General features: G+C 37.4%; 1 protein-coding gene across 2 annotated transcripts in view; it reads left to right on the top strand.

Annotated features, from left to right (window-relative positions):
- atp11b (ATPase phospholipid transporting 11B) overlaps positions 1–13,916 on the top strand; it is a 152,175-nt gene extending 138,259 nt beyond the window's left edge. For both annotated transcript variants that reach the window (XM_073041244.1, XM_073041245.1), the window contains 2 exons: positions 5,738–5,871; positions 10,064–13,916. In XM_073041244.1, the coding sequence (XP_072897345.1) occupies positions 5,738–5,871; positions 10,064–10,157 (228 nt within the window). In that variant the 3' untranslated portion in view covers positions 10,158–13,916. The remainder of the gene's footprint in view (positions 1–5,737; positions 5,872–10,063) is intronic.
- Positions 13,917–14,430: the final 514 nt, after the last annotated feature.

Genomic DNA, 14,430 nt, shown 5'->3' with positions numbered 1-14,430 from the left:
CATGATTTTTTAAACTCCTCTTTCTCATGCACTCTTCAAGAATTTGCAAATTGTTAGATAATTGACCTTCAGCTATCATCCTCTCCTTCCTCTCATCAAACCAATTGTGAATCCATCTCACTGGCTAATTGTTCCATGTACAGACATTATCCAAATTATTTATGTAAGTAATTAATAAGAGGTCCCAACACAAACCCGTGGGGCAAACTACTAGTCACAGGCCTTCAGTCAGATACCCAACCTTCAACCAGCACGTTCTGCCAATTGTGAATTGTGAGGCAATCATCAAGCCAATTGTGAATCCACCTCACTGGCTCCCCACGTAACTGAACCTACTAGATCAGGCTGTTAATGCAGGACCTTATCAAAGGCTGTTAAGTCCATGTTTTGTAATATACAGTGCACTGTCCAATCTCCAGCTAACTGCTTAGATATCTGTCCCACACACAACCATGCTGACTACACCAGATCAGGTTTTAGCTATCCAAGTGATGGTTCCTCAGAATTCTCTCCTGTAACTTCCCTACAACTGAATTCAGACTCATTGGCCTGTAGTTCCCTGGCCTGCCCTTGTTACCTTTCAGCAATAAAACAACATTAGCCACCCTCCAGTCTCCTGGAACTTTGCCAGTAGCAGCAACAAAGCAAATATCTGTACAAGGGCCTCTGTGATTTCTTCCCTTGATGTCATTGAATGGCACCGAGGCATCCAATGTCCAATATAAAAATTCTGGGCCACCCCAAAGATCCAAATTGATTTAAGGTCTTCAGTCTGAAATGTCACTGTACTCTTTTCCTAGATGCTGCCTGGCCTGCTGGGTTCCTCCATCATTTTGTGAGTGTTGCTCAGATTTCCAGCATCTGCAGATTTTCTCTTGTTTGTGATTACATCATTTCAGCATGAGCTTTTGTAGTTTTATTAACTACAAGAGTTCATGCTGAAATGATATAAGCTGCTTTTCATGAATGTTTTTATATGAATCAAGATGTGCACTTTATTGTGATCTTCAAGGGTTTTGGCCCAAAACATCAACCGTACTCTCTTTCCATAGATGCTGCCTGGCCTGTTGAGTTCCTTCAGCATTTTGAAGTCTTTTTCTCATTATTTGCCTTGGGTTAACAGTGTAAAGAAAGTCAATGCCAGGAAGCTTTGAGGATCAGTGACGCTGCTTGGATTTTGTTGGGTTCTCAAGATTAAACAGTCTATTGATAGTAGTATGAACAGACTGGTTGGGCAGATAATTCTGTTATTAAACATTTATCAACAAATTATATTCTTTTTCTTTATATTATTGAATAGCATATGAAATAGTTTCATTAAGAGGAACGTTTTCGCTCTTTGAGAAAAGGAATCTAAGGGTAAATTGCTACTAAATGGAGATTTAATGTTATTGCAGAATCGGCTAGGTAGAGTGATTTGGAGCCCATCGTTCCAGAGAAATATTTATTTCATGGATAAACTTTCAAAGGTAGAGATCTACATTGGAATACATGGATTAGGAGTGAACCACAGAGCCCCTTGCCTCTGTGCTGTGGTCTAAATAAGATAGCTGGACTTTATATTTTAAGACAGGATTTGTTAAATCAAATAATTGTGTGCTTTTGGGAATACTCGATGCGCATGGATAGAGGACTGGTAACTGGAAGGAGATGGTTTTGAGTTGGCAGGCTGTTCAGTGTTTAGCCCTTGGCCATTTATATCCACTGTTGACTTAGCTGAGATGTATGCAAAGGTTTCTTTAATGATACTTTGGAGACTGGAAAAGTGACCTTTGAAGAAGTCCATAAGACCGAGCCGAATTTCGTAATTCTGCTCTTCAAGTTAGCTTCATCACTCCTTCATGGCTGACTTATTATCCCTGTCAACTCTATTCTTCTGCCTTCTCTCCATAATCGCTAATGCCCTGACTAATCAGGAACCTTCCAACCTCTGCTTTAAATATACCCAATGACTTGAATTCCACAGATTTGCTACCCTTTGGTGAAAAAAAACTCCCTCCTCATAACTGTTCTAAAGGGATGTCCTTGTATTCTGAGGCTGTACACTTTGGTCCTAGGAACCTGACTGTGGGAAACATCCGCTTCAAGTGCACTCTATCTAGACCTTTCTATATTCAGTAGGTTTCAATGTGAAATTTCCCCCCCCCCCAACCCCCACATTCTTCTAAACTCCAGTGAGTATAGACCCAGTGCTGTCAAATACTCAAGTATTAACGTAGTATCCAAAACATCTTCAGACATCTTCAAGGAGCAGTGCCTCAGAAAGGCAATGGTCATTATTAAGGACCCCCATCACCCAGGGCATGCCTTTTCATTGTTACTATCAGGAAGGAAGTACAGAAGCCTGAAGGGACAAACTCAGCAATTCAGGAACAGCTTCTTCCCCTCTGCCATCTGATTACTAAATGGACATTGAACCCATGAACACTACCTTACTTTTTAATATATATTACTTCTGTTTTGTACTTTTTTAATCTATTTAATAGATTAATAGACTGGAATACATGATTAAGAAAATTTTGTAACAACTGTACACAATTTGATATTTCTTTAGCATGACCCTGGACTTAGTAATCTACAGCTACCAGTACATTAATCATAGTGTTGTACAGTATAAAACGGGCTTTTTGACCCACCTCGTCTTTGCCAACCATTTGCCAGTTATCTATGCCCATGACACTTGCCTTCATTAATTCCATCTCAGTGTTTGCCTTTTGAATATTATTCCTGCCTCCACCACGACCTCTGGAAGCTCATTTAGATACCAACGAAAATTTACCCCTTAGATTCCTTTTAAACCTTCTCCCTCTCACCATAACCTTATGTTCTCTAGTTTTAGACACACCAACCATGGAAATGGACACTATCTACTCTGTCCATGCCTTTCATAATTTTATATGTTTGCCAGTCCAAGCAATAGCTTTGTGAATCTTTTCTGAACCCTCTTACACTTAATACTGTACTGTGGTGACCGTAACTACACATACTTCGAGTATGGCCTGATCAGTGTTTTGTATGGGCACAAAGTGGAGCAGAACCTGTTGCATTAACAAGAACAGCTTGGCTCCCAAACTCTTCCTACTCACCAGAGCTTTGTCTGATTGGTTGACAAACTTCCTGTTTACCAATTAATGTTTGCATTTATTTCTGCCCTAATGTAGGATCTCGACCTGAAATGTCGACCATCCACAAATGCTGCCTGACCTTCTGAGTTCCACCAGTGCTTCGTTTTCTCGTTCCAGTGTCTACAGTCTCTTGTGACTAAATGTGTGCATTTGTCATTTAATGATCACAATCACTCTGCGCCAGTCAAAAAATTTTAAAAATACTATTTATAAAGTATTAAACAGATGCATCCATTTTAAAAAATTAAAGTACTTAAACTAACAAATACAAATCTCTTATATCTTTTCTGCTGGCAAATAATTTGTCCATTGATTTTAGGTGTCTCCTTGCGTGTAGATGAAGTTTACCTAGTCCAGGCTCAGCAAGTGGATTTCCCATTCTGAGAGCTAGAAAATCTAGTTCTCACTTCTGTTCTTTCTTCTCTTTCTTCCATGGTCCTCTTGAATCAGATGCTCCTCCTCTAGCTCTTTACCTCTTCCACTTACCCCTTCCCTGCTTAATTCATCCACCCACTCACCTTCCCCCGCCACCCCTGCCCATCTGGTTTCACCTTTTATCTTCCAGCTTGTACTTCTTCCCTTATACCCACCTTCTCATCTTGTCTTCTGCCCCATTCCTTTCCAATCCAAAATGTCAACTGTTTATTCCTTTCCATAGACGCTGCCTGACCCCGGTATTTTCAGTATTTTGAGTGTGTTGCTCAAGATTTCCAGCATCTGCAGGATATCCTGTGCTGCTTCTTTCCAGATAGGCATTGCAGTAGCTCTGCTGCCACAGAATTCCTGAACTGCAATCTTTCCTTGGGAATTGCCCACTTGGGGCAAATGACTGGCCAGTCCACCAGAACTTTTGCCTCATTGTATGTTAAGTTTGAGTTAATCTGAATAATTATTTTCAGATTCTTCTAACATATGCCCTTGCTTGTTGCAATATGTGATTACTCCCTATAAACTGACTTCTCCTCAACGAACAGTGGCTTCTTTGTGAAGGATACAGATCCACTGTAATCATTGGTTGTTGGGTCAGAAAGATGACATTAGAAGCATGCGTCAGTCAAAAGCATTGATCCACTGATATAGTTGACAAATGTTATAGCATGTGCTAGTTACTTGATCCATCCCACTGCCCATACTTGTCATCCATTATACTAACCCAGGCTAACCTGTTCCAAATACTGAGGTCTTGGGCTGACCGCTCCTCTCTCCTAAAGGATGCTCTCCCAAGACAGAGCAGGGTCTATTTCAAAAAGGCCTTCTGTGTCAAATACTGAGGCCCCACTTTTGAAATAACACCATGATGATTAATTTTAAAATTGATTTAACTATATCATTAAAAAAAAACTGGTGTCTTAAAACAACACTTCAATAAAATCCATAAATTTAGGTATATAAGATGATGACGGGCATTGATTTTGTGGATAGCCAGAGGCTTTTTCCCAGGGTTGAAATGGCCATCACAAAGGGGGCATAATTTGAAGCTGGAAATGGGTACCAAAGGAATGTCAGGGTTAAGTTTTTCACACAGTGGTGAGTGCATGGAATGCACTGCTTGCGTTGGTGGTGGAAGCAGATACAATAGGGTCTTTCAAGAGCCTCTTAGCCCAAGAGTACATGGAGCTTAGAAAAATAGAAGGCTATGCGCTAGGGAAATTCTAGGCAGTTTCTAGAGTAGGTTGCATGGTCAGCACAACATTGTGGGCTGAAGGTTCTGTAATGTACTGTAGATTTCTATGTTTTTAACCACTTAACCTTTTCTCCACAGGGTCAGTGACCCAATTCAAATGAGCCAAGTTGCTGTTATTGCACAGACCCATTTTGGCATAACTGTGGAGGGTTCTCATCATTAAGCCTGTGCTTTGTCAGTGACTTGCTGGTTGGTCCAGTGACAAGAGTACGAGGTTGAGTTCAGCAGCATTTGACTTCCAGTTTACTTGAACTTCCATGGTTGACTGTGAGATGGGCTGAAGCACAGTCGACAAAATCAGCCAACTAATGTCAATCCAGGCTGAGATCTCTCTCTCTCTCTCATGAATTGGTTACATTTTGTCCTATATCCAGTGTACAATACTTGCTCCATTGTATCTTGTGCAGAATATTCCTTGGTGAATTCGGCAATGAAAGATGATCACGTTTCAAGTACTGAGGAACATTTTTCATAACAAGTTCACATTTTATTCAGATAACATTTGTATATGGCATTTCATCTTCTAAATGTGCTCTGTAGACTGATTTACATGTGAAATACTTGTTTGTAAGAAGAAATCCAAAACAATTAAGTTGATCTTTCATCACCCTGATTTTTCCTCTTACAGCCATGAAAATAATTTACTTCACAACAGGGCCCAACTTAGAATTCGGTTTGCCAGGATGTAGTCTATATCATAGCTTGAATGGTAGTTGCAAGAGATTTTTAACATTTTGAAAATTTTCCATTGCTATCAATTTTATTAAGTTGAATTTCAGTATAGATCTAAATGATAAATATCTTAATAATAGAGCAAATAGATCACAGTGTTAATGGCATACATTTTAGGTTACATTTATAAATCTTATAGTATGTAACTGGACAATACTCCTTGCAAATAAATATATTTTGTTTCATTTGTCTGCAGTTCTTGGAGACCAAATCTGGTGTCACCTGCATGGAATCACTTTGCTGTTACTCAAGCAGAGAAACAGGATGTTCACCTTTTAGAAGAGTATTAGACCAAATAATGGGAAGATGCAATTCCTTGCGAGTCAACAGGTGTGGAATTTCTCTTAATAGACTCTGCTGCAAGCATTTTTCTTACAAACGGGAACATGAGCTTGCTGCTGCTGTTAACTTACAGAACAGCAGCAGGCATGGTCCATAACAGGCTGTACCTGTTCTTAAAGTTTTTTTTAAAGCATTCAGTAAATTTGTAATCAAGTTTTGGACTGGCTGCTTGGTCTCAGCAGTAAGAGGAAAAAATTTAGTATTTTAATACAGTACTTTGTATTGTTTTCTTGGGTATAAGTAGGAATGTTCTTTACAATGTGATTAGAAATTGTATTGTTTTGGTGTCAAATTCCTGGGAGCTTTTCAAACTCTGTATTCTTTGCAGGGTCATGGATTCTAAGTTGAGCTTGCATTCTTCTGCTAATGAATAGTTTTTACCTGACAAAAATGTTGTGGGTATTCCCTCAGAATAAGAATCCTAATTTAAAAGCACTCCCTAAGCCCCACCATTGTGTGGTAAACGCTTAAGAATTTGCTAGTGTGTTTGTTCACTCTCACTTATAGATCATACGACTTAAATTTATAGAGGCTTCTAAATCACTGTCAGTGTGGTTATTGAGCCAAGCAATGAGAGACTTACCACTCCAAGTTAGATGTTTTCTTCTAAAATAATTGCAAAGTAAACTTTGGAAGATAGAGTGGATGATGCTCAAGCAAGTCTGATCTCTAAACTTGAAATCAATTTTGGTTTTGAAATATCTGCTGGTACTAAATTTGCCATTTTCATTATAACAGTGATTGAGAATCCCTGAAACTGTCAACTAGTTGATCACTAAGTCAATTTCCACCTCCTGTTCAAATTCTTATCCTCATTGATTTCTAAGCCTTTGTAGTTCACTAAAATTGTCATTGTACTCCTTGTATGTGGTTTTAAAAATAGCTTGTTTCAAAAGCATTTTTATAAGTGTAAAATTTGTTAGATTTTATGACAGGAATTGACTTTGTAAAACAGTTAAATGTTTTTAACCTTTTATTTGTGGTAAGTTTTGTAATATTTAGCCCATTTTAAATATTTGGAGAGTATACACAAGTCGAGGGAAAAAAGGTTTTCTTTTTTATTCTTTGTCAGTATTTTGATTGGATTCTCAGTTCCAGAACCAGTTTTTTAAAAAAATGTTTTCTTTTGTTTTTCAAAAAATGAGTTATTTTTATTTTTTGCCAGTTGATTGAACTTTCAAAGCCCAATTTTAAATTGGAGATAATGGACTTGGACACAGAGAGACTTGATTTGAAAAGAAAAATATGTTTTATAAAATCTCTTGCTTCATTTTTGAAATATAATTAAGAAAAGATGTTAGTTTAATGCAGCAAGGTTGCAGTTCTCTTTGATATGTAGGGGAATTCATCTTTCAAATGTATAAAGAGGTCTTTTATATTTGTCCAGGAAAAAAGTTGGAATTCTTTTCATGCCATGCATACAGGAAGGCTTTTCAGTTAATGCAACAGTGGCTCATCTGGCCTAGGTTATGTGCCCAAGTTGCAAGAGATAAGTTTGCACTTAATATTAGTGTTGTCACTGACCCAAAACGTTTTATCCCTTTGGGAGGCAGTAATGTACTGTTTCTAATTGAGATTGCGTAGAACAAATGGTGAATGTTCTGGAGTGAAAACATAAATATCAGCAGGTCACGAAGCCATCTGGAAAAGAAAGAATTGGGAGTTCAGGTCACCGTACGGGTTGGAGAAATTGAGTTAATGTTATAGTATGACTTTGCATCAACACAGGCCAATTCTGATACAAAGACTGTAAAAGTAAATTTATTTTAATATTCTGAGGATTTATTGAGTTACTGGACTACTGGAATTGTACTGAAGAATTTATGCATAGTTGCATCTTCAGGTGGAACAGGTATAAAATTTATCACAGAACATACAAGAAGTGGAAATAGAGTAGGTCCCTTGTGTCTGCTCTTCCTTTCAATCAGATCACACATTATCTCTTACCTTAGAAACACTAACCCTTTATCTTCATTAGAAACATTGACACCAGGAAATGTAGCCAATTTAGGCCAGCTTATTCTTTCCCTACTCAGCATTCTTTTGATACTTTGTAACAATTGTGGGTGTTTTCTCTAAATTACTTTTACTCTGATTCTGATTTGTTACATACTCTCTTGATGTGTTTCAATCAAGTCTTTGTAATGTCCTGTTTAAGCTGTCTCATACCTCAAATCTATGGAAGACTATCTCGATTTTCCTGCTATCTACAGGTTTTAATTTCCACCTTTAGCATTGTTTAACTTGTTTTATTTTCTCTTCTCCTTTCAATCTTGATGGTTTCGGGATCTTTGGGCCTTCGTTGAGATTACTCCAAATAAATTAAAGGTTAGCCATTTTGATGAAATGCAGATTTGTCCTTTGAAAACCTAAAGATCATATGGATTTGTATTGTTAAATATCATTTATTTGTCTAAAGTTTGAAAATGTCCAAGTAGGAGTTTGAGAGTTTCACCCTCTGTTATTGGAAAAGTATTTCTGCTGTCACTATGATTAAACTTTACTGGTAAATGCTGGTTTCAAATGGAAGTGAAGGTGTTGAATCCAGTTGTGGCAGCACTGAGAGGTTTGGAGGGGTGAAACTGTTGGTCACTGCTGGTCTCTAGTGGAGAAGCAAACTCTGGCTGAAGATCCTGATCCTCTCTATAAAATTATAGAATGGTTACAGAACAGTAGGAGAACACTCAGCCCATACATGTCTATGCCAGGTCTCTACCAGAACAACTCACTAGTTCCACCTGCGAGCTCCTTCTCCATAGCTTTGCATATTTTTCCTCACTGTAGATTTTCCAGTTCACGCTTGAAGGCCACAAGGCAACCTGCTTCCATTTCCACAACTGCAGGAAGTGAACTCTATATTCCGAAAGCACGCTATTAACTAGTTTTTACTCGTGCCAGTCTAATTCTTAATTCACTTCTTATTTTATACCTGAATAGTCCTTGGTTTTGCCACCAACAAGAATGGCCTCTCACTATCCACTCTATTCAGGTATAAATACTTCTGCCAGCTCACTCCTCAGCCTTTTTGGTTGAACAGTTTACCCTTAACAAACCTACACCATCTTACTTTATTCAATCCAACTTCCTCCAGCTGTCTATTTAATCCTGTCTTGGATCAATGTTTCTAAACATTTTCCTCACACCAAGATTAAACTGAAGAAGTGTCTCAGCCCGAAACATCGACTGTTCATTTCCATAGATGCTTCTTGACCTGCTGAGTTCCTCCACTATTTTGTGTGTGTTGCTTTGGATTTCCAGCATCTTCAGAATTTCTCATTAAACTGACTGGCCTGTTGCTGGGTTTGTACTTTTTCTTTACTGAACAAGGTAACATTCTCCAGCCCTCTGGTACCACTCTATAGACAAAGCATACTGAAAGGTTGTGATTACCATGGCAGTTTCTTCTCAAACTTCCCTCACGTTCCTAGGATACATTCCTTTGGGTTCCAGTGACTTACAGATTTTTAAGTTCAGGCAACTTTTCTAATAGTAATTTTTAAATCTGGAGCTTCATTCGTTCTACAGTGCATCATGGGCTGGGCTGTGGATTCATGACAAAAGAGGAGGTGAGTTACAGTGCTGGGAATCCAGTTGCCTTTCGGCTTCACCTCTGGAACACTGGGTGCTTTGGGCCAGCAACACAGGCCTTCCACGTCCAGACTGGATAAGTACAGGCAGGAGAACCACATCACAAAGATTTGGGTCCATGTGTTTTAGTCCAGAGTTCTGATTTCTAAAACAAGATATCCTACTGCTCAAGCCATTTTTGGAACTAAAATACTGTTATGCAGGATTGAACATCCCTTACATTTCAACTGAAACAAAATTGTAATGCTTATTTAACACAATATTTTACAGATGGTGGAAATCCAGAACTGAAGAAACTCAGCAAGTCAGGCAGCACCTATGGAGGGGAATAAACTGTCTTCACCAGATTTAATGATGAAGGGGATCAGCCTGAATTGCTGTTTGTTTCCCTCCATAGATGCTATGCTTATTTAATGTGTTTAACATTTACATAGCTGATTTACATAGCTTTTTGTTTGGATACTTACATGTAAGAATTTAGGATATAGTATTAAATGACTATAAGATTGTAAGCCAAGTATGAATCTACGTTATTTCTTCCTACAAGTGCTCTCTAGATGTCACGTTGTCAAAACTTTTGTTTTTGTTTTAGATCTTGGAGTGACTTGGATCCCCACTGCACGAATGACACAACCATTTTGACACTCTCATCAATGGATGGCCCTTCACATGCATCAAGGATTTAATGGTTGAGTGAAAGCATGGTGAATGCTGTGTATTTCTAGAGCTTTTGATTTTCAGTTCCAATTTTTACCTCTGAGTCAAAGGGGAGAATAAAATATTTATGTGAATATCTGCCCTTGGCCACCATACATCTATGTTTATTTGCATGAATGCCCTATTCTCATTCAAATAAGGTACGGCATTTTAGAAGAAGCAAGGACCCTCATGACAATAAGGACTGTAATTTATTTGTAAATAGTTGTAACGTACCATATTTTCCTCTTTTTACAAATGATCTATTTCTGAAGCTATATTTTTCTATTTTTGCTTTCTCAGACAGAGAATGGGATAACAACTTTCATATGGTACATCCACTTTTGGACTCAATCTGCACTAATGTTAAATTAAATTTTTTGACATGCAAGGTAGCTATTTAGACAAACAAGTAACTTTAAAGAAATGGAATTTCACGCATCTGACATTCTTGTAATCCTCACTCTGGTAGTACTTTCTCCATTCTAATTGCTCTCCCTGTTGGATATTGCAGTCAGTAATTAACTGAATGGTTAACCCATGTTTTGCAGTTAACAATGGAGATGTAGTAGGAGGCAACAAAGTGGTACAGTAAACAAAAGAGGTGACATTTTGCAATATATTTTTAAGAGATGTTGATCAACTTTTTTAATTTAAACGTTTAAAAAAAATGGGGTTTTCAAAACTGGACATGAAAGTGAAGGCCGGGGAGTTGCAATTCAGGAAGAAATTAAAATGAATGAATGGAAAATCAGAATGGTGACTGTAGAAGTGATCTGTCAGTTAGCTCTGGAGTTTGCCTAAGCTTCAAGTACTTGGCGATTGCATTCTATGGGAGATTTGGGTATGTTAAAGTACAGGGACAGATTAGGAAACTAATTTACTATTTGGATTTCTAAATGTTGGTTCAAGTTACTAAGGGTAAGAGGTGTATCTTCTGAGTTAATTTATTGGTCAATGTTTTAGCCTTTGAAACTTATTCTGTGCTCTTATATAGAAGAATATAAATCTCTAGATAAATCAACCCTTAGTCATCTGCAAACATCAGTTTAATTTTTGCATCACACAGATTTCAGTGATTTTTATATAAAATTACATTACTTGTATAAACAAGCAAATATTGCCAAACTATAATGAATGCAATTGCATGTCTCAAACTGGCAATTGCTAAGCTAATTTGTTAACAATGTATATCTGTTCTTGAAGAACAGTGTACAGTATTGCTAAAACTATGTAATGAACACCAGCTATACTGAACTATTGTCACAGCAAGTAATTGGTATTCGAAAAAGGCATCTTATTCTGCAAGTAATGTATATTGTTAAAATGAAATTACATTCTCATTTGGTTTATTACTTGAGTTTCTCTGCAGAGGTTCAAACTTTATACAGGTTGAGTATCCCTTAATGAAACTGTGTGCAGGGTAACAAAAGCAGATCGGCAGCACTGGGAGAATACCTGAATCAACAACAGACAACCCAGACTTTCAGTCTCCAGCTACGATGCCATGTTTTGATTAAAAGGTTACAGCAGACTATATTTGTATTTTACTTTTTTTCTCTTAGATTTTATGTAAGGTTTAAAAGCAATCAGCATTGTAGACTTGTTCTGATGTTAGATTTTCATCTGCGATGATCTTCACAAACATATCAATGAATTTCTCTGCTGCTTCATGATCAACAGACTTTAAAATATTTCAAGATCTTTGAAAATGTAATGTTGTGCCTTTTCTCAAATTTCTATAACCAGCCTGTTGAATATTCACAATTACCTTCAATTTTCAGTTTGGTGTGATAGATCTTTGTTCATTTCATGATGGGCATACTGTTAAGTGGCATAGGTTCAGTCTGACACTGACGAGTCCATTCTTTCAGTACACAATTGAGATCTTCATTTTTCACTTTGGTGTTTTTTCTATTTTTGTTACCTTCTGTTCGTTATATTTGTGAGGTCACCTCTCAGAACTGTCTGTGGTGAGCAGAGACCTGTGCATTACCTGCGAACCTTCCTAGCGCCTTGTTGAATATTCCACTTGTGACATCATGTCAGCGTTCAAAAAAACTTTACGATTTTGGACAAAGGGTACTCAACCTAGAATTATATTTCCCAGTTATTTATTTTTAATGTTTGCCATTTCTGTGAAAATCAGTTAAAAAAAGTGTAATTTAACAGAAACAGGGTTGCATATATCCCTTGATTAATGGATAGTTACCTGTTACATATAATTTACATAGTATCGTATATACTGATTAATCACATCTCGGTTCATATTTTCCATATGTGCTACTGCATATATTCACCAGGTGAAAGACATTTTTACAATTTATACTTCTATGTGAACTGGTTTAAATATAATTCCAGAATAAAAGGAAGCAAATACTATTAATTAGGTGCAGGCTGTATCACATTTAACTGCAAACAAGAGAAAATCTGTAGATGCTGGAAAACTAAGCAACACAAAATACTGGAGGGACTCAGCAGGCCAGGCCAGGCACTGCACTATGAAAGACCCTTTGGCAGCACTGGAAAACACTGACTGTTTACTCCACCCCTCTTCTTCTCCCTCCCCTCCCAACTCTGACTCCAGTCCTGCTGAAGGTTCTTGGCCTGAAATGTTGACTCTGTTCTTTTCCATAGATGCTGCCTGGCCTGCTGAGTTCCTCTAGTATTTAGTGTGTATTGCTCATATTTAACTGGGGAGTTTTGTCTGACAACATTCACTAGTGGCGGGGTGGGGGGTGAAATGCTGGGGAAAGCCTCGTTATCTACTAATGAATGATTTTAGCTGTGTCCTTGCTTCCTGAAACTACTTACTCACTTTGGACTACCCATTTTATGAGTAAACTGTCCCAAGTTCTACAAAGTCAAACAAACCAGTTAACCAATATCAATGTTCAACCAAAAACCCTCTTGCACAATACAGTATCCATTTATCCATTCTCGAAGAGTTCAAAATCATGGATGCTCACCCAGTGCGGGACAAGGGGAAGTTTTCATTCCACAGAACAAGTTAAGTTTGGATCTATTGCTGGCCTTGCATGGATTTCAATGCTGAATTAATTTCATACCAAAAATTGACATTTATACATTTTTTAAACCTACGATGATTTGAGATGTGGATTGAGTAAATCTGAACAAGATACCTTCTAAGTGAGATTTAAGAGAAAGAGTATATTTAAATGCAACAAATCAAAGCTTTAAAGGCTTTTGTACACCTGGATCCTGACCTTTTTTCAAAGTCTGTTGTAAGCTCTTGTATTATGGAAACATAAACAGAGCTTGATTCAAAAGAATTTTTTGCTATATTGACAAATAACTACATTTCATGGAGGTTGTAGGAACTTCAAAGCACCTTGTTTGTGACAATTGATAATTTTGGCTTATAAATGCAGTGGTGCAGATACTTCTGGTACAATTCACTGAGTAGCAATAAAAAATGTGGATCTTGGGCACTAGTCAACATTTTGTGGAGTTGCATTATATTTTTAAAATTAAAGTTGTTACTTTGAGTTGTCTCAAGCTATTCTACATTGGTGGAACTTTGTCTACAACCGGTATGTTCATATTTATCAATAAAGAGAAGAAAATAATTGTGTTTTTCCTTATTTTTGGCCTCAATACCTGAAGTTGTATAGTTATTCTAATTGTGGAATAAGATAAACTGCCTTCCTCTGCTGATCCAATTACTTAATCCTGTTTTTGAACCAAAATATTGGTGCTTTTAAAAATAAATTACAAAAAAATATATATATTGGTGCTTTTGTAGAGTATTTTAAATTCCATTGCCTTCTTCAGGGAGACTTGTTTACCCTTACCTTAATAGTACCACAGCATAAAAGTCAGGACCAACAGACTCCAGGACTGCTTCTTCCACCAGGCCATCAGTTTTTAACTGACACTGATTTCAGTGTACTCTGTTACAATAACTGCTCTATTTATTATAAATTACTACAATTGCACCTTTGGACAGAGACAAAGATTTTTATTGCTTACATCCTTCACATACATGAGGAGTAAAGTCAATTCAATTCACATTGGCAAGTACTGCTGGTCCACTGAATGCCATCTAGTGGTGAAAAATATTCCTCAATGTCATGCACTGCAGCTGACAAAATCTACTTAAACTGAGATAGTAATTCATGAAATTACTTAACTGAATTCACATTTAATTAAAAGACTGCATTTTGCTGCTTCCTTGCTTGAGTAATCAAAAATAATATTTTTCCATCTTGAAGCTGATGCAGAGAAGCAGAAGCACAAGCA

Source organism: Hemitrygon akajei, chromosome 3 (genome assembly GCF_048418815.1).
Source record: "Hemitrygon akajei chromosome 3, sHemAka1.3, whole genome shotgun sequence".
In the NCBI taxonomy this organism is placed as follows: domain Eukaryota; kingdom Metazoa; phylum Chordata; class Chondrichthyes; order Myliobatiformes; family Dasyatidae; genus Hemitrygon; species Hemitrygon akajei.
This window is presented reverse-complemented; position numbering and strand designations above follow the sequence as displayed.